At 42.9% G+C, this 26217-nt stretch overlaps 1 protein-coding gene across 1 annotated transcript in view; it reads right to left on the bottom strand.

Annotated features, from left to right (window-relative positions):
- Window positions 1–23126, bottom strand: part of ABTB3 (ankyrin repeat and BTB domain containing 3) — a 231344-nt gene extending 208218 nt beyond the window's left edge. Inside the window, exon 1 of the mRNA XM_063308491.1 lies at window positions 21685–23126. Coding sequence (XP_063164561.1) covers window positions 21685–22861 — 1177 coding nt within the window. The 5' untranslated portion in view covers window positions 22862–23126. The remainder of the gene's footprint in view (window positions 1–21684) is intronic.
- Window positions 23127–26217: the final 3091 nt, after the last annotated feature.

Genomic DNA, 26217 nt, shown 5'->3' with positions numbered 1-26217 from the left:
GCTGGCCCCTATTGCCTTATGACTATCTCCTGATTTTTTTCTGCTATGATAAGGTAAGTAACTGCTTGGCAGTCAGTGAGTTCATGCACTGCACAAATCATAGATTGATTACTTTGATTTTGACAGAGCGTAATGTGGGATATCAGCACTGTTTTTTGTAAATCAGGCTTACTCAACGAATTAAACAAAACAAGTAGTCCCACCAGTCTGGATTATTTTCCTTTCCTTTCTTTGCTGCCCTTTTCAACATCTTCAGCCTCCAGTAGAACTGACTGAAAGACTGGTGAATTCCCACCAGCAGCAACGTTTTCCTCCCTCTCTTCCCCCTTCCTTCCAGGCTTTGATAAAATTGACAGAGGTAGGAGAACTTCGCTATACCTCAAATCAATGCAAAGGTTTTCAAAACTGTCAGGCGGTTAGCAACCCAGGCCATCCAAGGGCTGTGCCTCATCTGTCAGCCCTATACGGTAAACCAGACTAAGAAACCAGTGCTGTATAGGTCTAAAACTGTCCTAACAGCCAGGAACCACGCTGAGACGAGGAGTAGGTCTCTAGTGCTTTATTACTGCTACATTAGACAGAAAATCCTAACAAACTGAAGAAGCGTGGGAAAAACCCAGACAGATAAACCCCAAAAATCAAGGTGGGTCTGACCTGTGTCTCTTTGAATGGCTGCTTAATTCCTCAGTACCACGCAAGCGTTTTCCCTGCTGGATAGGGGCCCCCTCCTGCTCACCATCAGTACTCATGACAAAAACGACTTTCATTGGAACAGCTATTGTAACAGAATCTTGCAAGTCTGAATGTGCTTTCCCCCTCCCCACTTTATATTCAAGGGAGGGGCTTGACTGAGATGTTTTCTCAAATTAATTTCTTGGAGCAGGCTCAAGCCCCGCTTGTCTGATTGTGGCTTTCCTAATGGCTCTTTCTCCGGTCCTCCAAGGCCATTCCCTGTTTCCTCTACATCTGTCCTTGCAGGAGGAAGCACCTTATGATGGGTGGCTAGCACACTTGGATTGCTTGGAACGGCAACAGAGACTGAACACCAGGACTCCCCAGGGAAGAGCCCAGGAAGAGCTACTCTTGAAAAGGGGTGGGGAGTGAAACTAGGCAAGAGCACCTCGATTCTGGCCAGGTCACCTTAGGAAGCACTCAGGAGTATGCTGGAGCTGGTACAAGAACCACTGCTGGGAGTACAAACACCATCAAAGAAAAGCCCTGGCAATGGATGCCAACCTTGCATCAGCAGCTTGGGGAAAGCCACCCCCATCCAGTCAGAGTAAAAGTGAATGCAATCCCCCCTTACATTTTCTCCTTATCCCCAAAAGGGCTGCAACCCGTCAGTTGAGAATCCTTATATTAATGGACAACTACGCCTGCTAATGCTGAAATATGATTGTGCTATATATGACCATGATCATGAAACTTGGAAAGGAATCAGAAAAAATGGCTAGACCACACCTGTGACCAAATACCACTACTGTATGAAGAAAACTGGTCAAAATGCCCCCCCCCAAACTACTCCCCTGAAGTGTAAAATTCTGTGGCTGACTTTGCATAACATATTTAACTGTTAATTAAGGTTAGAGAGCTCTGGAAATGCCAAAGATGGCTTATTTGACCTAGTCAATTAACCTCTAGATGATTAAATTTAACCCATAATATTCAGTCATGCAGAGTTAAACTAACCCAGTTCTGTTGAAACAATACCTTACCCCAGTGTTTCTCAACCTTGGTAGCAAGGCTGGCTGGGGAATTCTGGGATTTGAAGTCCACACATCTTAAAGTCGCCAAGGTTGAGTAACACTGCCTTACCCAATCAGCTTACCTGATTAGCATCCCTAACCCTCCAAGAAGAACTGCAGAAAAACAGCAGCTGAAAAAGCAAGACTCTCCCTTACAGAACTCACTGCCAAGGCTTGGCAGCACAGAAATACCTCCAAAATACTAATGGGTTGCATGATTTGCCAAGCCACGCCTAAGGCTGCCTGCCTAGACCAGCGTATCTCAAACTCAGCAACTTGCCTATACCAGTGTTTCTCAACCTCAGCAACTTTAAGATGTGTGGACTTCAACTTCCAGAATTCTTATGCTTAAATTTGCTGAAGTTCAGAAATATTGGCCTAGACAATGGAATGGTAAAAGTAATGTCATGAAGCCTTGTCAGTATTTTTCTGAAGCAAGGATTCATTGGATGTAGGCACTTCCTGGAGAAAATGGGTGGGAACTGTGTTCTCCAAATGGTGATACTTGACCTTAAATGGTCACATACACATTGCACATTAAATGGTTAATCTGACTGGGAGCTGCCACATCAGCTGGTAAGGAGAACTGGCTGGATTGGTGGCTGATAAGGTTAAAATGTTCTAGGAAGAGGGCCCATAAGAAAACTGTCATAAAAATCATCTCATTTTGGAAATGGAAACCCAAAATATCAAGCAAAAATTTTTGGCCTTTAAGTATCACTCTTGTGGATCAAGCAACAAAGACAGCAATAATGTGAGATCACTTCAATTATCAAAATTAAAACGATGTCTGTTCTTATTCTAAGATACAGCTGCTTATATGATTAGAGAATGTCCCTGAGTCAACAATCTCTTTTAGGTGCCAATATATACGTAGAATATCCCCATCAATTCCAATGGAGAAAGAAGATCTGAGTACACACCAAAAAAAAAAGCATCTATCTTTTCCATCTATCTCCCAGAAACACAGCTCAGGGCTGTGGTTAAAATGCCAAACTAGACCTGGGGAGAGCATCATTCAAAGCCCCACTTGATCAGAAGACTGACTACATCTCGGCTAATGCATCTCATAAGAACCTTATGACCCCTAGCAGGGTCTCAGAAAAGTGCCTTCTCTGCTGTAGCTCCCGCCCTTTGGAACATCCTTCCCCCAGAGGTGAGACAAGCCCCCTCGTTCCTGGACTTTCGCAAAAGATTAAAGACCTGGTTCTGTCTGCAGGCTTGGAATGGGAGGGCAAATAATTACACCTGGGGATGGCTAGCGCCATGTAGTAATCCGGAGGGACCTACCACACTGAAGGTCTGATTAAGATCTCTTCACCATGTAGATTTTATTATATTTATATTTTTATTGTATTTTTAATTGTAATGGTTTTATGTTTTAATCTTGTTTTATTGTAAGCCGCCCAGAGTCCCCCCATTGAGGAGAGATGGGCGGTGAATAAATTTATAAATAAATAAATAAAATAAGAACCTTATGAGGATAACGAGAGGATAACAAGGTGGGACTGAAACTATGTATTCTGCTTTTCTGTTAAGTAACTCAGTGCTGATCGAAATATAATTAATAAAATAACATTATACTGAGTGAACACCATGCATGACTGTTTCTTTATCTACTTGTTTGTTTGCTGACCAGCATAGCCCAAAGAGATATCAACATCAGTGCAAACTATATAGTGATTGAGGGGAAGAAAGGCATGTAAGCAGCTGATTTTCATACCTGACATGCACACCAGAGACCAAATATGGTATGAGTCAGACCAGCAGAGACTAGTAGAGATTGGCATAACCTCAAAAGGACTACATCCTCCAGAATTAAAACGGAGGTCACGCAAATGTTAACAACAGATAAACAAATAGTCTGACTAATATTAGGCCATTTTCTTCATTCCAATATGGAAAATCCAGTTCCACTTATAGCCTGATGTGATTTATTCCACGTACTGTAATTTCTTGCATATGTGCTTTGCATGTCAAATGAACAGAGGTACGTTTCATTCTTTTTTAGGCTGTGCAAAGCAGCTTTGATGTACCCAAACTCTAATATCATGTCTCCCCTCAGTTTTCTTCATTCTGGATTCAAGACCTCAAGTTCCTTCAGCTTGTCCTCCTAGGGCTTGCCTCTGTTTCATCTTTGTTGTCTTCCCCTGAACCTGTTCTAACGTGTCAATAACCCACTAGAAATCCGGTGCCCAGAACAGTACACAGTGCTCTAGATATGGCCCCACAGTGTAGAGTAGATGGAAGGACTTAGATAAAATGCCTCATTTAATGCAATCCAGAACTGCATTATATTCCAACCACCACCACCACTAATATTCCTTCTTCTTCTGGGCAGAAGCCTAATAAATGCTAAGGAAGGTATCTATGGATACTTAATAATGTTAAACTTGTCTTGCCAAATAACAACCATCACAATTACATTTGTACTTGTGGACACAATAATACTGTGTAGCCTATTTGGGATAAGGATAGCATCTGTGGTTGGTAAGGCCAAACATCACTGAGGGCCATACGCCCGCATAGTGCCTAACATGTAATTCATTTTGAATCAATTTCCCACCTCCCAACAGAACAAAAGCCTATTTGCATTAAAAGGTGGAGGAGATAAAGAGTTGTCCTGAGCCTCTTCTCCAGGCTGAAAGAGAAGATTTTTCCCAAACAACATCAGAAACACCTTTGTGGCAGGCATCTATCTCCCAAGAAGAAGGGCATTAGGAGCTTGTAGGAAAGCACCTTCTTTCTCCTTCACTCTTCTAGCTGTAGGGACAGGAAAAGAAAGACAAAGGAAACAATATGGGGAGAGAAAGAGGGCTAAAGTGTCAGATTCCCATGAAGACTATGATTGACTATTAGAACTTTCAGTCTTGCTTGCAGTTGTAGCATTCCTACCATAGTTGAGATAGGTAGCAGGAACTTGTCGTGGTTTGGGAGGGAGAAGACGCTGGGGATGTCTGGCTATAGCATAGCATCGCATCAGCGTTCTCTCTCCCTCTTGGATACTGCACAGCTGGAAGCAGAAACCACTGCAGGCTATAGAAGATGATCAGTGCCTCCCTTCTGACTTTGGGTCTCATGTTCTCATTTGCTAAATAGTTAGGCACAGTTGAGCTATACATGCTTCTTAGCTTTGATCAGGAATGAGATGAGCACATGGTTTATATCTCACTAATTCATTTGGTCTGCCTTGCACAGACTTAACTGTGAAATCTCTTAATGTGATACTTGTTGGCAGAGTGCTAGAAAGCCTTTGGCCCAGGAGAGATCAGAAAAGTCACACACCAGGCATTTCTATAAAAATAATTTTATTTACAGAAAACAAACATATTTAAAGGCTGTTTGCTGAGAGGAGAGATTTCCAGTTTGCTTTTCTGGTTTAATGTCCTCATCAGGCAAAAGATCACCATCAGCAAGTCCTTGCTGTTCTCTTGTGGTGGTCAGATCAACTGGAGAGCTAGAATTTAATCTCCCCCAGTTTTGTTCAGCAAAAGAAGCGCTTTTGCTAATTATCAATTTCTCTCCCACTATGAACCTGTAGCTCCTCTGGCTTTGTTCATAGCCAACAAAAATGGCTTTCTTTGTTGTGGGGCCTCCTTTCCTTCTCTGCTGTTTTGGAATATGTACCTAAGCAGTACTACCAAACACTCTAAGATGGTTTACCTTTGGTTTCACACCATAAAACAAATGGAATGGAGTATCCTGAATCACAGAGTTATACAATCTGTTTTGTACATAACAGGCAGTAGATATTGCCTCTCCCCAATACTTAAAAGATAATTGTGAATCTTTAAGCATGCATTCCATCACATTTTGCAAGGTTCTGCCCTTTCTGTCAGCAACACCATTTTGCTGAGGGGTGTAAGAGTTAGAAAGAATTTGTTCTATCCCCTTTTCCACTAGGAACCTTTTGAATTTGTGAGAAAGGTACTCTCCTCCTCTATCACATTGGAGTGCAGATACAGGCCTAGGGAATTTTCTATTTGCCCATGTCACAAAACTTTTAAATTTCTCAAATGCCTCATCTTTATGTTTTAAGATGTAGATAAATGTGTATCTTGAGAAATCATCAATGATGGTCATTGCATACCTTGCTTGTTCAAGACTTAGAGCAAAAGGACCAATAATGTCAGAGTGTACAATTTCCAAAGGTCTAGTTGTAACTCTGTCACTGTGCTTACTCACAGGAGCTTTTAGTGTTTTGCATTCTTTGCAAACTACATAATCTAAGTATTTGTCACAGGGTTTTATCTTTAGGTCAGCACACAGCTGTGGCATTTGTGCTATATACTTGAAATTAGCATGACCAAATCTCCTGTGCATCAGGTGTACACATTGGTCATGATATGGAGTGTTGCCAACTGCAGCCTTGCAGCTTGGCTTCCTTGCATTTTGCACAATGTACAAGGAGTGTTTTAATATACCGGTAGCACACAATTTCCCATTCTTACATATCTCACAACCATTTTTCTTAAATGTTATGACATACCCTGTTGCAGCCAACTGTGCCACAGACAAAAGGTTTGATTGTAAATTTAGCACATACAACACACCTTTTACAGTTTCTCCCAAGCAGGATAAATACAAGTCACCTGTCCCATAATTTTGGCCACAGACTCATCAGCCAAAGATACACTTTGTCTTTCAGTTTTAGACAGTGACACAAAAGAGCTTTTACAATTACATAAATGACAATTGGCCCCAGAATCTAACACCCATACATCAGAATTACCCTTCTCAGCAACCTGTGCAATTTGGGTTGTCTGAAGAGCTTTCTTCTGTGTTGTCGTTGTGTTCTTCTTCTCTGTCTTTCTACTCTTGGGTCTCAAGGCACAGTCTTTCTGCAAATGTCCAGCTGAACCACAAGTGAAGCATCGCTGGCTGGTTAGTGCTGTGGCCTCAGTTTCCTTTCCCTTCTTTTCCCTTGTTTTCTGGTCCTGCAGCTTTCCAGAAGAGATGGGGGGGGGATCTTTCCTCTCTCTTCTCCCATTCAGCGAGTAAGCGCTGTGTAACATACGATGGGGTGAGGTCTGCTTCAGGCATAGCCTCCAGGGTACAAATCAGCATGTCCCACGTTTCGTTCAGTGAGGACAGGAAGATATAGAATTTTGTGAGAGGTGTAAATTCCATTACTCTCTCCTGCAACTCAACAAACAGCTGCTGAATATAATGCAGGTGCTCAGGAAGGCTATCTCCTTCTGCAAGGTAGGCTTTGTACAGCCTTTTTGTCAGGGTAACTTTACTCCTGCTGTTGCCTTTACATACAAGTCTCTCAAAGAGTCCCAAAGTTGCTTTGCAGACTGCATACCTCGCACATGGACTAGCTGATTGTCCTCAACTCCCAGGATAATGGTGGCTCTAGCCTGCTCATCCTGTCTCAGCCATTCAGCACTGGGATTTTGGGGGGGTTGCTCACCAATTGGCAGCCAAAGATTATCTCTGCGAAGATACATCTCCATCTTCAGGGCCCAATTCAAATAGTTGGTCTCTGATAGGCACTCCAGAGGCATCGCTAAGGGCTGGGAGGTAGCCATGGCTTCTTCCTTCTTTTGCAAGTCACCTCAGCTGGCTTCTTTGTCCTGTAGACTGGCAGTTGCTGGAAAATCTCCAGGCGGCTCCAAAGAAAATCTTCACAGGTCTTTGCTACCTGCCTTTAAATTGTGCATGAGGTGTGGAGCTGATCTCTCTATTCTCTCTGGGTTTTACTGGGCTTACTGGGCTGCTTACTGGGCTCATAACCTGTTGGCAGAGTGCTAGAAAGCCTTTGGCCCAGGAGAGATCAGAAACGTCACACACCAGGCATTTCTATAAAAATAATTTTATTTACAGCAAACAAACATATTTAAAGGCTGTTTGCTGAGAGGAGAGATTTCTCTCAGCTGCATATTCTCTGCAAGCCTACACAGAAGGGAAACTGAAACTAAAACAAGTTCAGGCAAGTTCCTCCCTTAGGCAATGCAACCATTAACACGTGAAAAGGAGACAATTAAATTCAACCTCTTCACCTGGCCAAAATTATTAGTTACCATAGTAACCTTAATCTGTAGTAGAAAACGTATTAACAATATTTATACCTCAGGGTGGCATCAAGAATTAGATTTTTAAATTTAACTGGGCAAAACTCATGCTGACTGCCCTAAGATACCTTTTTCGTTCCTAACTTGAGTAAAGAAATGACTTGGAATGCTTTTGTAACACAATAGCTTATAATGATACTTTTCTAAACTGCACTTTGAAAACAGATCAGTCACATTCAAAGAGAATCCAAGTGTCACAAATCTTTTGGAGGGAAAGGTTTTTTTCTTCCTTTGATGCTGAAATAAAAGCTGATTTTTAGTTTTTTAATTTATTTTGAAAGCACATGTGACACTTTTAGCTACATCATGTAGGATAGTTTTTTTTCCCCCTCTGTTTGGTAGACAACAACTTCTCAGCACAAACACAGAGGCTTTCCGAGGATCATATGCTTATTTTCTCACTTAAGTTTCTTCTTCCAACTATAAAAACAGATTGATTGAATGAATGAAATAAAGTGAGGAAAGTGGTCATGAAAATAATACAGGAATGGATAGTAGGTGGAAATCTCTGAAGAGGTGTTTTCCTGTGATGAGGGTTTGTGCAAGGCACCCCTTCAAAGTTACTTTGCAAAACAATATAACCCCTCCTTCCCACTTCTAAAGGGGAAGTGAAACTGCTGCATTGCTTCACTTCATGTTGCTCCCAGCCTCACATCCAGGAATTTCAGTAGCTAGAAGAGACTTCTGTACTGGTATTGTGCATGGACAAAAACATCTTCTGCCTCTTCTAGCCAGCTTCTGAAAGCATTAGAAGAAGCTTCTGGGCAAATGCTGGGCACGTCCCAAAGCCTCTTTTGGCTACTGGAACTGTTGGACAGGAAGCCTAGTATCTTCTGGAGGAGAATTATATTGTGTCCTTATCTCTACAAATAGAATTATGCTGCTCCTGTGACAGAGAAAACCTTCCATCTAAGTCCTTCCATCTACTCTACACTGTGGGGCCATATCTAGAATACTGTGTACAGTTCTGGGCACCATATTTCTAGAGGGTTATTGACATGTTAGAACAGGTTCAGGGGAAGACAACAAAGATGATACAGAGGCATGCCCTAGGAGGACAAGCTGAAGGAACTTGAGGTCTTGAATCCAGAAAAAAGAAAACTGAGGGGAGACATATTAGTGTTTGGGTATATAAAAGGGTGCCATAAGGAAGATTATCAGGAACTATTCTCCACTGCCACAGAAACAAGGACCAGAAATAATAGGCACATGATGCAGGTACTTAGATGGCAAGGTTTGTACAACAATGGAACAATCTACCTATGGAGCTGTGGGTTCTCCATTTCTGGAGGCCTGGACAGCCACCTCTTGAGGACTGATTTCCTGCACACTGCAGAAGGCTGGAAAACATGATTGTTATGTTCTCTTCTGAATCCACAATTCTGTGATTCTATCTGCAAAACAAGTGTCAACCTCTAAAATTACAAGAATGCCTGTGACCTCATACAGGATTTACAATTTGACAGGAATTGTTCCTACCTTTCCACAACTAAGCTAGGGTGGTAGAGAATGTTCTAGGGGGTTAAAACCCCTCTCTTTTCATTGTTCTTTTATATTTCGTTTTTGTTTCACAAACATCCATTTTATACCTTTTAGCTTTGTGGTACCCTGAAAAGCTTAGCAAGCTCTCAGCAAAGTTGCCCAATGCCACCCAGCTTACTTTCCAACCTCCTCTGCATTGCATTGCAAGTGGCTCAGCAGGTTTTTGTTTATTTTAATTGCTACTCATCCACCTTTTTATTTCTTAGTTCTTTAAAAGCAGAGAAGTAACATTACAGTATCTTTAAACAAAGCCAGATATGGTTGAATAGAGATTGAAATTTATTGTTTTTGTTGTTACCATTATTACTACTATTTTACTTCTCCATCTGCTATCATCATGGCTTAGTATTATAGAAAGAGGTTTAGAAAGAGCTTTTACATTTTCTGTTTATTTAAGTCACACGAGGAGTTATCCAAGAGGATCCTGTTTTAGTAAACTTGTCTAGGATTCAATATCTACCTTATTTCCTTTGAAATGAACAGTCAAAGCAGCTTACAATTAAAAAAATAAACAAAACATTATCCCTATTGGACCCTGAAGAAGCAAGATGGGAAGAGTATTGATGCTTTTGAACTTTGGTGTTGGAGAAGACTCCTGAGAATACCATGGACAGCCAAGAAAACAAACAAATGGATCATCGAACACATTAACCCAGAGTTCTCACTCAAGGCACAAATGACCAGGCTCAAATTATCCTACTTCTGACACATCATGCAATAACCCTGGCTCTCTGGAAAAAGGCTCTATTGTTAGGAATAGTGGAAGGAAAGAGAAGAAGACAACAACCAGCAGCAAGGTGGCTAGACTCAATTATAGTGGTGACAAGTACACAATTGAAAGACCTGAAAGACCTGGTTAGAGACAGATCATAATGGAGAAAACTTATCTATGTGGTCTCTAAGCGTTGACAATGACTTGATGTCACATAATTAATCAATCAATTTTCTTTTGGGGGAAATACTGGGTCTATTTCTGAACATGTTGTAGATTGTAAAATCACCTTGTATCTAGGCATACTTTGGAAACATATACTCATGCATACAAAAATGTCAGTGACATTCCTTTCTTTTCATCTTCTGTGTGTTTCAATCCAATCTTCCTCAGTCTGGTGCCCTCCCATTGAGTTAGGACTGCAACTTCCAGAAATCCCACGCAGCATGGTCAATGAGAACTCTGGGTATTGTAATTGTAGTCTGAAGGTTAGTTAAGTTAGAAAAAGTTGCAACCGCCAAAATAGTAAAGATTGCTGAATGGGTCTAAGTTCCATACATACAATAATATTTGTGATGTTACTATATGGTCTACTGAAAATTACAAAAAAAAAGACTTTTTACAGCTTTATTTTAAGATAGCCAGCTTCAGAAGACTGGCCAACTTGAGTTATTGAATTATAATGCAGCAGATATTATAGAGACTCTAGAGCGTCCTCTATCTATCCTCATATTGTAAAGTATCCATGGCATACTGATTCTGTCTACATACAAACTATCTGACCAGCTGGAGTCCGTTCCTTTGGATGTCACCAACTTTTGTCATACTGCCTCCAAAATTAGGCAGGAGCTGACACCCCTTGACTGCTGTCATTTGCTGACTGAAACAAAGACATCAACCGATGGATGATAAAGGGCTCTGTTGCTACGTACACACTGACAAGTAGATTTACACTTCCCTCTGGACCATATGAAGTTTTAAATTTAGGATTTAGTGCCACTAATATAATATGTTTTCCCAGACTCCAACTTTTAGCTTTTGGTTAGGGTCATTTAAAAGGTTGGTTTTAAATGATATTATGATTTTAGCTTTAGGAATACAGCTTTAGGATTAATATTATTCCTTTAGAATATTATATATTCATATCTAGGGTATCACCTGAGATGATTTCTTTGATATGTTTGTTTGTTCGACTGCCTCTGTTTTATAGTGGTCACTGACCAAAATAAAGATTGACTGACTGACTGACTTGAACACAGCAGATAAAGAACTGCCCTCAATAATGTGGACTTAAGGACAAAGTTTCAGGGCACATCCAGACATCCAGTTTAACATGCTTTCCTCCAGTCCATGAGACAGCACAAAAGTATAGCATAGTTTGCTCTGTCCTGACAGCAAAACTCCATTCCATCTCCATCACAAATCCAGCGGATGACATGCTGACAACTCTAAAGTAGAGTCTGTAAGAAAAGCACCCTCGGTAATATGTGGTGGACCTGGGGTGTGTGCAAGGAGGCATGTTAGGGCAGATGGTTAGATCCATAAATGGGGGCTTTCCACCTCTCTTGTTTTATCAAGTAGCCCCAACCCCACGCAAAGATTATGGATTCTATCTTTCACACAGATGCTTTCTCTTGCTTGCTTTGCTTACTCTATCACTCTTATTCACTAGTTACCTTTCTCATGTTCTGTCTCACTCATTCTCTTGTCCTCTCTGACTCTCTCCCTGCATTCACTCCCTGGTCTTTCCCTCTCACGCTCCTTCTCGCTTTCTCATCCACTCGTCTCTCTTGCAGTCTCTCACTTGGTAGGCCTTTCTGCCTTCCCTGTCTTCCTCTCTCACCTTCTCTCATGCCATCACTCTCTTGCATGCACTCTCTATTCAATCACTCGCTTTATCATGCTTGCTCTCCCTTGTTGGTCTATAACTTATATGAAACAGAAGGTTTGAGGGGTTTTTAAATTTTATTTTAAGGGTGGGATATAGGTTTATAACTTTGAAAAGTAACAGAAGCAGCTACAAGAGCTTTACACAGCTTTCAGGTATGTTACTATCCTAAGCCAAATTCCAATATATCCTTAGGAAGCAAACTATCCCAAAGCAAATGCACATGTATCAGAGTGGCACTTAAATTCCCTTCTCTGGATGACTTTTCAGTCTGAAAAGCCCGAAGAGACATGTCTTTCCACTCTCCAAAAGAATATGTTTATCAACAAGGGAAGAAAAAAACCATCCCAAACAGTAAAAATTAACAGATGGCATTTGTTTACAGAAAGAAAACTAAGTGTTGAACCATGTCCCCAAAGTACAGGGGTTTTTTCTTTATTTTTGTGTTTATTCTGCAATAGAATTTACATAAAAATATAACAGGGAGGGTGGGAGGGCAGGATTTTGTGTGATCTATTTTAGCTAATATTTCACAAATAAATCAAGAATCTTGAGGATTCATGTGAGGGAGAACCATTTCATAGGTTATTACAGGTTGAGCAATACAATGGGATACATTCAAGCATTGAATAACGCAGAAAATGGAATTTCCCCATCTCCTTTCTTCCACTGCTGGCATCTGGGCCCCCCAAAACTACTCTCCCTGTACGATCAGGAAGTATTTTTGAACAATGCACAACAAGCCCACATATTGTACAGAAGAACATGGGGGATCAGTTGAATCCTACTTCAATAAAGGCAATAAAATAGCATCCTCCCTCATACCTTAGAAGCATACCCTGAACTACAAATGCTCGCTGTCATCTCAGAAAAATGCTGTGATATCGTGGCAATGTATGTAATGTGGGCAGAGCAACACATGTGCACATGTCAGGACTCTCCTTCACAGCATTATCTGTGATGGCAATGAGCAACCATTGCCGCTCAGAAATTTTAGCTCAGGTGGTAGAGCCCTGGGGTTGTCTCCCCCAACTTCTGCTCTTTTATGTGACTGCTTTATTTACAATGGGGTAATTAATGAGGGAAGGGAATAATTAACCAAATATGGGCAGTATCAGTGGGATTTTCTTTCTCAAATCAAACAGCATTTGGGGGTGGCCTTGATCATAGCCAAATCACTGATAGTTTGTCCCTTTGTTTCAAGCATATCACAGTTCAAACCCTATTTATTTATTCCATTTGTAAACCATCACGATCATACTGATTTTTGGCAGATAATGACAACCACAGAGTGCAATTATGCAGTAAAACATACATTGTAAAACATTTAGTTAAAACTTAGTAAATAATAGCATCCCAACAATATAATTCCAACATAAATATATAACTTACAGATCATAATAACTATTATATAGATAGCATCTATCAAATTCCAAATTCTCTCCAGAAGAGTTCCTTTTTTAAAAGCTTCCAGAAGGATGGTAACATGGGTGCCACAATAATATCTAGATGGAGCTGTTCCACGAGGTGGGCACTTCCACCAAAAAAACTGCCTATAAGCCTCAGCTCCTCACTTCAGAAAAGTAGAGAACCAACAGCAGCTTCTCCAGGAAGGCATTTCAGTGAGGAATTGCACAAGACACCTCACCCACGAATTTTACCCACTGTCTTTGCTCTTGGACTAGGTCTCATAAATGAATAGATGCAATAACCAATTTAGACTATGCACAGGACATGCAAGCAAGAACCAGATCTTCCACACTGCTGAAAGTGCATTCTTACTTCACTACAGATCGGTTCGATCCAAATAAGGTCATTTAAGTTCAACTGCATCTCAAGGAAATTGCTCCTTTGCTAGCCATTCCTTGGGGCTCCAGTAGCAGCAGAATGAAACCATTATGATCACTCTATTAATCTCAGAAGATTAAAGAATGGAAAATATGAGCAAAGAACAAAGAACAGAACAGGTAAAAGTCACTCATCCCCCAGAAGCAAAAAAATCTAATTGCAAGGTTTTCCACTATTGGATTGAGTAAGAACAGTAATCACCACTATTCTGCTTTTCTTTTCCTATGTTGCAAAACAGGGGTGTACTACTTACAAAATACTATGCATATTAGCTCAGAGTAAACTCATCAGAACAATTTCAACTTAAGCATGTGCTTACTTCAGGTCCCCTATGTAGGAAAGGTCAAGAGAAAATCTTAGCCAGAAAACACCTGCAAAATCTGTTGGGATCTAGTGCACTCAGCTTTCTGAGACAGAGATCCTGGGAAGCAACTTAAAATGTCATCAAAATCAAATAGTCTCTACTTCTACGCAAATGAAGGATGATAGCCATCTATCTAATAACTAAACAGAAATTAATCACTGCCATAATTAGCAGCACAATTTGGATGCTGCTCACCATGCAGAAACCACAGTTACAGCAATTATTTAAAAATAAAATCAAACTAATTCCAAGGATTTATAAACTCTACCAAAATAAAAATTCATGTCTGGCTGGCTATAAACTCTGCCATGTTGGCTGAAGAAAGCTGAAGAACTTAAAAGAGAGCTGCTGCAAAAACAGTTGTGTATCATTTTAAATTCTGGACCTGAGTAAGAACACCCTTTAGGTAGGGGCTTCTATCAGTAATAAGAAAGCAGTTTCTTTTGTAGTCCAAGAAGAGTGAAACTAGAAAAAAATTTCATTTCTTTATCCAGAAGTAAGTCCCACTGATCTTAAAGGACTTTGTCATACTGTAAACTAATGTGTAATGGATTGCTGCATTAAAGTACTCTCCAGCGTTAAGGTTCTCCAAGTTACTGTAAATGCATACTTATAATGAACAGGAACAGTACTATATTTACACAGAAAGAAGACCCCCTGACAAATGGAAGACTAAGCAAACATATGCAGAATAACTGCATACTCAAAAATCCCATTCTAAAGGTTAATTATTGGGGACAAACCTAGAATTAGCTTCACCCTGTTTGTTTTGTTTTGCTTTTACAATTTTTTTTACATTCAAGCTTAGCTTAGCAACAGCCTAACACAGCCTCATATCATAGTCTTGACTCCCAAACACTTAGACCAAATTAATTCTAATTTCCAGAAAAAATACTTAGATCTAAATAAAGTTACCCTTCAGACTGCACTATGCAATACATCAAATCTGGACGCAAAAACTGTCTTTATTCTTAGGCTATTTTTAACTACTCATAACTGCTGAAACAATATGACTTAGAATACATCAAGAAAAGTAATATAATGCCCAAAGCCTACAAGTGTTGATAATGTCTTGAGGTTATCAGGGCTGGAACAAGGCAGATATAAGCACACATGGCAAGGTAGTGATGCCTTGCCTGGGATTTTATGTAGTGACAATGACTTGGGCAGTGACTTAACTGCTTCCTTCTAAAGTGGAGCTTGCCTAGAATTAAGTGACTGTTAAGGAACTATGCCAACACAATGTAATTAGGTTCCGAAGTTAAGGCATTTTGCAGATCCAGTTAAAGAATTAAATAAAGTTCTTATTTAGCCTAGAGCTGATTTCTTGCCAGCCTCCTTATTTTTGCTGTATCCACAGCATCACATTCCTTAGATTCCAATTTAATGCCTCTCAAATTCTGGGAATTTGGGGAGTTAAAGTGCAACCCATCTAGAGGACACTAGGCTAGGGAAGTCTTTAGATTCACAGGATGGGTTCCCACATTATATTAACCCATAATGTGAATTGTTTGTTTTGGGGATAGGGCTTTCTGTGGCATGAACTTTACTACTGGTCCATGCCCCACTTGACTCATTCATTCATGCAGCTCCGAGTAACATGTGGCTGGATTTAGGAGATTATTAATCCTTCAGTAAGGGAGGGAGCGGTGCCAGCAATCTTGAAGGAGGTGATGGTATGCAGCCTTCTGAAGAAGCCATATCTTGACTGAGCCACTTTGGACATAGATGATCACCAACCTTCCCTTTCTAGGTTGCTGTTTCTGACCTATGCACAGGTCTGAACCATGACTGCAGGAGGTCCAGAAAATCTGTTTCTTCTTGCTTCCTCTGTGGGTGGTCCTCACTGCTTTGTTAGGGAAGGTTTTTGAGAAGGTGGTAAAGAATAGATACAGAGGAACCTAGACTAAAAAGAGATTTTTTGGACCCACTGCAATTGTGGTTCAGGCCTTGGTACAGGATAGAAATTGTTTTGGTAGCCCTGTGGATGACCTCTGTAAGGACCTGAACAGAAGGAATGTGCCCCTCCTCCTCCTTTCAGGCCTCTTGGTAGCCATCATTCCATCAACAGCAATATCTTCCTGGAGAGCCTGAAGGCTTGCAGTGATTCCACTCCTTCCTAATAGGGAAGTTCCAATCAGTATGCATGGGGGAAGAGCAGTTATGCCTGTTGTTGCTTGAATGTAGTATTCCATATGGTTCAGTCTTCTCCTGGATATTTAATTCTATCCTAGTGCCCTATCGCAGAAAAATAGAATGTAAATAAAAATAATAAATGGATAATTAATTACAGAAGTAGCAGGCCTCAGTTTCTCCCAGACTGTTTGATCCTTGCCTCAGAGAATTGAATGGGAGCCCTGACAGCAGAACCACGGATGGGAAATCTGAGGTTCAAAGGTCACATGTAACCTCAAATTCCTTTTTTGCAACTCCTAGAATCCCTTCTGAATCCAATCCCTGAAAATTGTAGCACAATTTCTCATCCTTCTGAGATAGTATAATATAAGCCCTAAAATATGCTTAACTTCATTGAAAAACAAAGTTCCTCTCAAAACCTAGGAGAAAAAATTGCGCCACTCAGACGCACCCATTTTGTATCATTGCTTTACCTGCTGCAATCCTTGGCTCTCCAAAAAATATTAAGGGCATCCTCTAGGTACAGAAAGTTTGCCTGCTCTGCGTTTTACTGATGACCACCATGTTCCTAGTTGCACAGGGAACATCTATTAGGTATGATGGACAGGTGAGAGCTATTTACACATAACAGAGTGTCAAGGAGCTCTAAATGCATTTCAACAATGGGGGAAGTGGCAGGGGTAAGAAAAAGATGGGTAGGGTTATACTTAGGTTTTGCTACTGAGCTTGTAGATCTGCTTTCCCCAACATGGTGCCCTTTGGCTATACTGGACTCAAACTTCAATAATCCCCAATCACATAGGAACCTATTATACTTCCTGGGAGATCTAGGATGCTGAAGTCTCATATATTCTTGAGGATTATGGGAAATGAAGTCCAACGCACCTAGAATGCACTGGTTAGGTTAGGATTAGACTGTTAAACTGTGCACAAAACATAATCCCTCACTGAAATATATCCAATATTACAAAACACATAGGAACCAAAAGGACCAAATGCAAAAGCAGGTATTAAATATAAACGTCATTCAAACAATAATGTTCTCTTTTGATTCTGGCTTTACCTATGAGGTTGTAAGAGAGCATGGATCTCCCACAGAAGGAGACATAATAATACAGAGTTGAATGCCCTTGAACATTAACAAGCTACTGCAGCTTTGCTCCATTTTTATCTATGCTGTGCATACATCTGTGTATGTACATTGCCAACAATGTAAGGCATTTTTCCTTTTGAAGATCGCCAGACTTGACAGTGGGGAGGGGGAGACCCCATTTTTTGGATACCTTACTGCTTTAAAAAAGAAAACAAAAGAAACTATCCAAGGGAAGCTGATGATCTTGGCTGTACCTTCCGCCTTCAGCTTTTGGTAAACAAGCAGAGACATGAATGCAGCTTCCCCAGCAAAAGACTGCATCTCAGAGGTCTGATCAGGCAGGCTCTGGCTGGCCAAACCACTGCATGTATAACAAAGTTTTATTTCTTCTCTCTCTCTCTCTCTCTCTCTCTCTCTCTCTCTCACAGAGCTTCAGTTACACTTCTGCCATTTCCTGTGGAAAAATGAAAGCTTTTGAAGCATGTGTGTATACATTATAGGCAGCTCAAACATACACAAAGCCATTACAAGAATGGTCACAAAGAGATAGAAAGATAAAGCAAAACAACTCAGCCAAAGAATCAGTTAGGAAGTTCAGGGCAGAGGTTATGGTAAATAAGTCCACAGATGCCCCTTGATCAATTTTCAGGGCCTTAATGTCCCCTCTTACCATTGTTGGTTTTTGGCATCTTTATTCCCAGATACACATACCAAAAGCAAGAGCCAGGAATATTTAAAAAAAACAAAAACAAAAAACCTCTCTCTCCCCATCAGTTTCCTCAGTCTTTTAATATGCATATTTTAGTATATGCATGAGAGCCAGATTGGTGTAGTGGTTAAAGCTAGAAACCAGGAGATTGTGGGTTCTAGCCCTGCCTTAAACGTGAAGCCAGCTGGGTGACCTTAGGCCAGTCACTCTCTCTCAGCTCTAGGAAGAAGACAATGGCAAGCCACTTCTGAAAAACTTGCCAGGAATATTGTAGGGACTTGTCCAGGCAGTCGCCAGGAGTCAACATTGACTTGAAGGCAAAACAAACAAAAACAAAAACACAAGTATATGCATAGAATAACCCCGCTCTCTACTTTTTTTCTTTTTTCTTCACTCCCCAGCCCCATCCAGTTGACTTGCATTATTAATACCTTATGGATATTCTAAGACTTAATGCTTTGCACATGAGTATCTGGGACTCAATGGGGAAGAAAGAAGATGATAGACTAAAAGAAGGTGAAAAGTCATGAGAGGGATGGGCATCAATCATACAGGCCCTTCATGTTCTTCTGAAATTGGGTAAAGACCAAATCAAGAAAACGAATGACTTGGAATTCAGAAGACAACCATGCAAAGGATTATTTTAAATGCATGATTCCCTCCATCCAACAAAATAAAGCCTACTTAACTTTAGCAGTCTTAAAAGAAGAAGGACTTGGAAATCCAAACTATCAAAGGCAAAAAGTGCCTCAAGCATAAACCTGAAGCAAGTCAGAAACCTGCATGGTAAACCACTAAAAAAAAAACAAAGAGGGAGGGAAGGAAACAAAGAAGAAGATGGGATTGATTTTTTTTTGAGATTTTGCTAATGGATACTGATTGTTATTTATGCATGCATATGAAAGTCTGTAATGCAGTTCTGAATATCCAGGGATCCAGATTTTAGAATCCACAGAGGACTACATCCGCATTTCACTCGCCATGTGCATTTTGTATCAAGAGAAGCACTTTGCATGAAATACAGTACTAGCCTTTCATCTGTCACCATAGCAAGAGTTGCACATTTGCAAGATTAGGCAAGTCTAGGAGCATTACCTTTCAAACAAGTTGGTGCAGGAACATGGCTACCATTATAGAAGGACCAGAAAAATAGTCCAAAAATGTCAAAACAGGACTTTGGGGCAGAAGTCCAGAGATCAATTCAGGAAAATAAGTAGGAAAGTTCTCAAATACAGGACTGCTGGTTTACCTCCTACTGTTTAGAATCTAAGCATCCCTTCTAGTTGAAGCAAACAAGTCCACAGTTCAAAACCAAACAGTGAATAGAACAGTGTCTCTCAACCTTGGCAACTTGATGGTGTGTAAACTTCAACTCCCAGAACTCCCTGGCCAGCTGTGCTGGCCAGGGAATTCTGTGAGTTGAAGTCCACACATCTTCACTCTGCCAAGGTTGAGAAACACTGGAATAGAAAGATCATGAACATATTTGCAAAAAGAGTGAATCAGCTGGCAATAAGGAGGAACCTATGACAGTTAATGCTGTTTTTGAAACCACTTGTGCAAAGGCTCCAATAAGCTGAAGTTCAGTCCTTACAGTGCTGAGGCTAAGGAGTCCTACTTTTTTGTAATGTGCAAAACTTGATGCTCTCCTGTTTAGTCATGGCACATCTGGAAGACATGCAAACTACATGGGATACTCTGCAATAGGAATGCTCATCTCCACAACTGGTGCTTCTGTGACATACCAAACTTTGTGGAGTAGAGAGAAGGTTGATTCATTCTGACACACAGGTTTGACGATGGATGGATTTTAACAATGCAAATAAAATGATGCAAGGAATATAGGAAGAAGTAGTTAAGTAGATGAAAAACGTGCTGTCCTCAGAGATGGATAAGTGAGCAGAGGTAGAGACAGTTGCACAGATTCCCAGTAATCGATTGCATATGTTTCAAGACAAATACCATTTTTGTTCCATGGGGAAAAAAGTACTGCTTTCTTCCCCCCCCCCTGAGAAAATCACTGCCCAAAATCTCTGCAAATGGGCACCAAATGCAATTGGTTACAATTGTTCTCAGTACTACAAGGGTACAATGTTTCTTAGTGTGGGCTAAAATGTGGTCAATTAGTTTGCGGTTCTGGATGCCATGCATCCCAACTTGTATTTTTAATTTATAATAGAGTGTGTTGTTCCAATCCAACCAACTGAATGTGTTCAGCAAACCATGGTTCAATTAACCATGGGTTAACATATAGTATAAATACAGTCAATATCTGTGCCACAGTCAGGAAATAAATAACCTTACAGGGCTGATAGGTGTGTAGTTCTTACTACTACAGGATATTACAAGACATAATCTCCCCCCCCCCCAAAGCAATCCAGTCACACTCAGCCTGGGGATGCTGAAAGGCAACAGATGCACCCTTCAAACCTTTCGTCAGCATTGACTGAAAGATCTGTAGCCACAACCTACAGCCCTCAGCCCCTCCCAAACCCAAATCATGGGAGGATGCAGAATTCAGCCTCCCCTAGGATCCTGCGGGGACAGACTTCTCCAACCTAACCACATCACACAGCTGTCCACTAAAAATGGCTACAAAGTACAGCTGCCTCCAACACTTCTCAGAACATCAGACAGAAGCTGCAGCCTTCTCCAGCGCTTCACGGGAGATAGGCCATCATTCTGTAACTTGACAGAATCAGGAGCAGAAATTCAGTAGGTGAGGCCCAGTTATTATGGTACGCAGAAAAATAAGTGGCAACCTTTGGAATACAATTCACTTTACAGGTAAGAATAAATCAACGACAGTCAGTTTGTTGTACCAATAAGGATATGAGGCCATCAGAAGCACCAATGAGAAGTAATATCATTACAATTCCACACTCCAAAATATCCCTAGAACTGTACAACTGTACAGAACTGAATTTCACCAAAGCAGCCAGACTTATTTGGAAGCCAATATCTCCAAGTTCATCAGTGACAATACCCAAGCAGAATTAGCATGAGTGCCCTACAGCAGCATCCTTAATTGAAAGTTTCCATAAACAGGTGTCCATCTCATTAAATACATCTAGCCTATGCACTTTCTGCTGGCCAACACCTACAACGAGCTACAAGTGCCATCTTCCCTTGCCATGCTGGCTAGGGATGATAGGGTTTACAGTCCAACAGATCTGAAGAACAAGAATTAGGTCTTGGGCTCATCAGTCTCAGAGATTATCAGGATTCCTGCTGGTTTCACTGCCACAGGCCCAGGTGCTTATCCCTGTGAGTATTAATAGTAGTTACTCCGGAGTAAGCATGCACAGAGCTGACAGCTGAACTCCAGAGAGGCAAGGCATTCTGATGACCTTCCCTTCCTAACAGGTTTCATCTTTTTCTATCCGACCCACCTAAATGTTCGCAATAAAACAGGGCGCAGGCATCTTTTCCCTCCCTCGACGCTCGGGGGTGCAGAGAGCACCCTCGTCTCTGCCGGATGGCCCGGCGCGCCAAGCCTGCAGACTTCCCCTGCCCTCCTCCCGCCACAACAGGTGGGCAGGGCCCCCGAGCAGCTCCCGCCTGACTCACCGCTGGCGTTTTTCCCGCAGATGAGGTGCTGGTAGGGCTGCAGCAGCCCCCACAGCTCCGAGTCGTTGTTGACCGTCTGCTCCAGAGACTCGAGCGTAAACTTTGCCGCTTCGTTAGCCGCCAGGCTGCTGCCGCCGCCGTTCGTCTCTCGCTCCTTGTTGGTGGCGGTAGCGGCAGGGGGCAGACTGGCGGCGGCGGCGGCACAGGTCCCGCCAGAGCCGGCGCTCGAGCACGGACCCCTGTGGTGGAGCTGAGCCTGTTGCGGCTGCGGCGGGGGGTTGCTCTGGTGGGACTGCGCCTGATGGTGCGGCTGCTGGTTCGGCGCCGAGGCGGCGAGCTGCAGGACTCTGGCGTAAACCTCTCGGAAGAGGTTCTCCGTGCAGGCGGTCAGGTAGATCGCGGCGTGCTCGTGGATGCGCACGGCAACCCGGCTGTCCACCATCCAGCGGTAGAACTTGCCCACCGAGAAGGTGAGGCCGCAGCGGGCCGACTTGCCACGGCTGAAGCGGTCGCCGCCGCTGCTGCTCATGTTGTAGAGGGACAGGGCGCTGAGGGCGGCCGCCGTGCAGCTGGCGGCCAGGCTCCAGCCCAGGACGATCTCCATGGCGCTCTGGACTTCGTACTTGGTGCATTTGGCGAAGCGCAGGCTCAGCCTCTGAGCCTCCCTGGCCAGCCGGATGAGCGCCCGGCTGACCAAGGTGGAAAGTCTGGCCAAGGCATCTTTGCAGGGGGGGCCGCCGCCATCGCCGCCGCCGCCGCTGCTGCTGCTGACCGTGGTGGAGCTGGCGGCGCTACTGGAGCTGGCGACGGGGGCCACCCCCAGCCCTCTGGCCTCTTTGCGCGGCAGGAGGAGGACGGCTTCCACCTCGTCGAGGCTCCAGGGAACCTCCTCAAGGTCAGGCAACAGCCTGGAGCAGTGCTGCCCGGAGCAGTCCAGCACCTCGGAGTCTTCCACCAGGACAGTGTTGACGGTGTCAAAGCTGTTGTGCCGACTGTGCATGGAGTCAGTTAGACGCTGCTGCCAGCTGTTTCCTCCATAGGGGTAAGCCGAGTGGGGGGAATCGGAGCAGCACAGGGACAAGTTGGAGGACCTGACGGAGTCTGCAGCACCACCATACCCCGAGTCCAGCGTCAGATCTTCCAGCGTCCTCACCACCGTCTTACCTCTCCTTGCCATCACTGCACTTCATGCTGCACCAGCAGGAAACTTTAAAAAGAGAAAGCCGTCGGCGTCGCCCCGAAAGCCGCCGCTCCTCTCTCGCGTGCTTGAACTTCGCAGCCCCCACGTCCGGCCTGCCTTTCCGGCAAGTCCGCCCGGCGAGCGCTATCCCTCGAGGCGATCCACATTGGCAGAAGAACGTGCGGCGAAGAAGCCCCGCGAAACGCCCCTCGGCTTCTTCCCAATCCGGAAAAGCGGCAGCCACCCTCCGCTCTCCCCCGACTCCGGCACCGCACTACCCCGCACGCAGAAGCCAGCCAAAGGAGGCAGGGGAGGGGGGCAGAGAGGAGGCGTGGTTATGCAAAACACCTCAAAAAGGAACCAATGGGAACGCTTTCATTGCTACCCTCTCTGGCTTGCCCGCCCCGGGCAGCTGCGACGGCGGCGAAGTGTCACTTTTTTTCTCCCGTTCTCGGTCCCTCTTTAAAAAAATCCATATTTCTCCAGCAGGCTCCGTCTCTGCTCTCCTAAATTCGCTGTTTTCGGGAATGGGAAAAGGGTTTTAATCTCGCCATCCTGGCCTGGCGATTTGTTTTGTATTAATCTACCGCTGGGGTCGGGCAGGCGGGCGAGGAAAATCGAAAACCCGCAGGATCGTATAGTAATCCAAAATAGATCGGGGGTTGATTCGATGCCCCGGAGAACGAACGGCGGTGATTTTCGCCGGGAAGATCTGCCTTGAAACATTCCAGGCTTCGCATATATTTTTACGCAGCAAGTGGGGAGAAAAAAACACTCGAAACAACAGCAAAATTGAGGCAGAAAAGAGCAGCAGCGATGACTGCGGTTAAGTTGCTGCAAATTTCTGGTTCTCCTTCACTCGGCTTTACAGGCTGGAGGTGATAGGTTGTCGCCAACCGTCGGATCCTGGGATTTGCGGGAGGCGGGGGGGGGCTTCTCTGCAGGTGCGGAGCTGCGATCTCCCCCAGGTTCTTTGCCTCTCATTTAATTGCATGTATGTCGCGCGAGGGCAGGGAGGGGACGGCAGTGGCAGATCGGAGCACATGTCCTCCGGTGCGATCGAGCGAGTCCAGGTGATATCGCACCATCTGTCTGAAAATTTACCAAGGATTTGGCTTATGTGAGACGTTCGTCGCTAGCTCAGAAGAAGTGGAGGATCGATCCCTTTGGAAGGCACTGCTTTTAAGTGGTGAGTCAAAGGGAATCACCTCTGATCTTTCGGGGTACCCAGTGTGATCTTCAACCCCTTTATTTCAGGCTACAATACAACCGAACTCTTTGAAGGTCCAGGAGCTCAAAATCAAGGATGTACTGAACCCCCTTCTGATATTCCTGGTAGTACAGTCTCCCTCAGGCACAGAAAGAGATTTGGCCATTTGGAAATAGTTATGAAGACTACTGTGCCAACCAGTTTTCTCCAACCTGGTGATTTGCAGGACTTCGGGTCTCCTAAGCCTCAACCAACCTTGGCCTTATTGCCATCACATCTGACTCCCAGCTCAGTGCAGGAATCCAAATGAAAGCATTCCAGACAGGTGGCTCTCTCACCTTTGCTTGAACACAACCAGTGAAGAAGAGCCCACCACGCCTCTGGGTAATTGATTCCATTGTGAAACTGCTCTTACCGTTAGCAATATGCCATCCTGTGGCTAAGATCCATTATTCCGTATACTGAAATCTTGAACAACAGAGAACAACTCTTTGACTTCCTTTGATGTAACATTCTTTCAGGTATTTGAAGAGTGCTATTTTCCTTTCTTCCCCAATTCCCACCTTAGTCTATGCTTCTCAAGCCTAAGTACACATAGCTCTTCCCAGCCCCTTTCATAAGGTTGCGTTTCTCTTACTTTTCATTATTAATTTACAGCCAGAGACCAAAAAATAGTATAGAAGACAAAACCAGTTACAGAAGATTAATGATAATACTCTGACACTATTAAAAAAATTAAACCTTGCTAATGTAAATGTTCTTCTGTGCATGAGTCCTTCCTTGCGGGGGAGATGGGTGGTGATAAATTTGACATACATACATACATACATACATACATATAAATAAATGTATAGCAGAATTCTATAGAGTAATTGGGGAGTGTGAAGGGACTATGGAAGAGGTCCTTCAGACAGTAGGATGGAATTTTAGATCTGTCATTCTGTTTAGCCAGCTCAAGTACTGGCTTGGTTTCTAGTCTTCTGGCACATCCTTCTCTGAACTTGTTCTAGTTTCTCTGAATACTTAATAGGGCTCCAAAAAGCAGATGCAGTTCTCAGTGTGGGATCTTACCAAAGCAGAACAAAATGCAACAATGACTTCCTGTGATTTGGAAGCCATATTTCTGTAGATTGCATTTGTCTTCCTTTCAACCACACCATACAGCTGACTCATACTGAGTTTGTAATCAACTACCATCCCTCAATCTTTTTCACAAGCCATGATGAAACTAGTATCCGTCTCTGTTAAATGTCATTCTCTATTTTCAGCCCATTTTTATAACCTATCAAAATCATTGTGGGTTTTATTTCTCTCTTCTATGGGTATTAGCCATGCATGGGGTGATGGAAGCTGTAGAATAGCATAGATACATCATGCTGAGGGCACTGAGTTGCAAAAGGTTAATCCAGAACTAGAAATAGTGTGCTTGACTGTACTGCCATTGACACTGTTCTGCAGTGTGGATCAATGTGATGCCGCTTTTCGTTGGCTATTCATTCATTCATTATTATAAATGCCAGCATACATTTATACGTTTAGTACACCAGATAAACAATAACAGGTTCAAATTACCTAACAATATGAATCCAATACATCCAACTTAAACAACATTAATAAATAATAAATTAAGAAGAAAGGCTTGCCTATAAAAGTGAATCTTCAGATTTCTCTTAGAATCAGTTAAAAGAGTGGAAAGTACCTCAAGAAGGAAAGCAATTTCAATGGATAGAGTCTGCATCTGCAAAGACCCTGGCCTATAGGCATCCACAGAAACTCCCTGTTCATCTCAAAACGACAAAAACAGCATTGCACAGTTTCAGTGCAAGTTCCACCCCTTTTGAGTGTGTGTGTGCAACATCACGATGCATATACAAAGAAGTGGGGCTAATGAATTATGGAATTCCATTAAATCAGAAGCCCCCATGCCCCTAGAGGAAAGAGACAGAGCCACTCCCTAACCCAGAACACCATCCTTCATCAGAAAACCAGGACCAGCAGGTGCCCTACTTGGTGAGTGGAAGCAGGTATCAATTGCCACAAGCCCATGGAAGTCATAACAGTTATGAACCCCTGAGCTATCCCTGTGTCATGGTATGTGGGAATGACCTTGGGAGACCGGGCAAAGAGATGCTGCCTAGGGAAC

Source organism: Candoia aspera, chromosome 7 (assembly GCF_035149785.1).
Source record: "Candoia aspera isolate rCanAsp1 chromosome 7, rCanAsp1.hap2, whole genome shotgun sequence".
NCBI lineage: Eukaryota > Metazoa > Chordata > Lepidosauria > Squamata > Boidae > Candoia > Candoia aspera.
The sequence above is the reverse complement of the archived record's forward strand: the minus strand, read 5'-3'. Positions and strand labels throughout refer to the sequence as shown.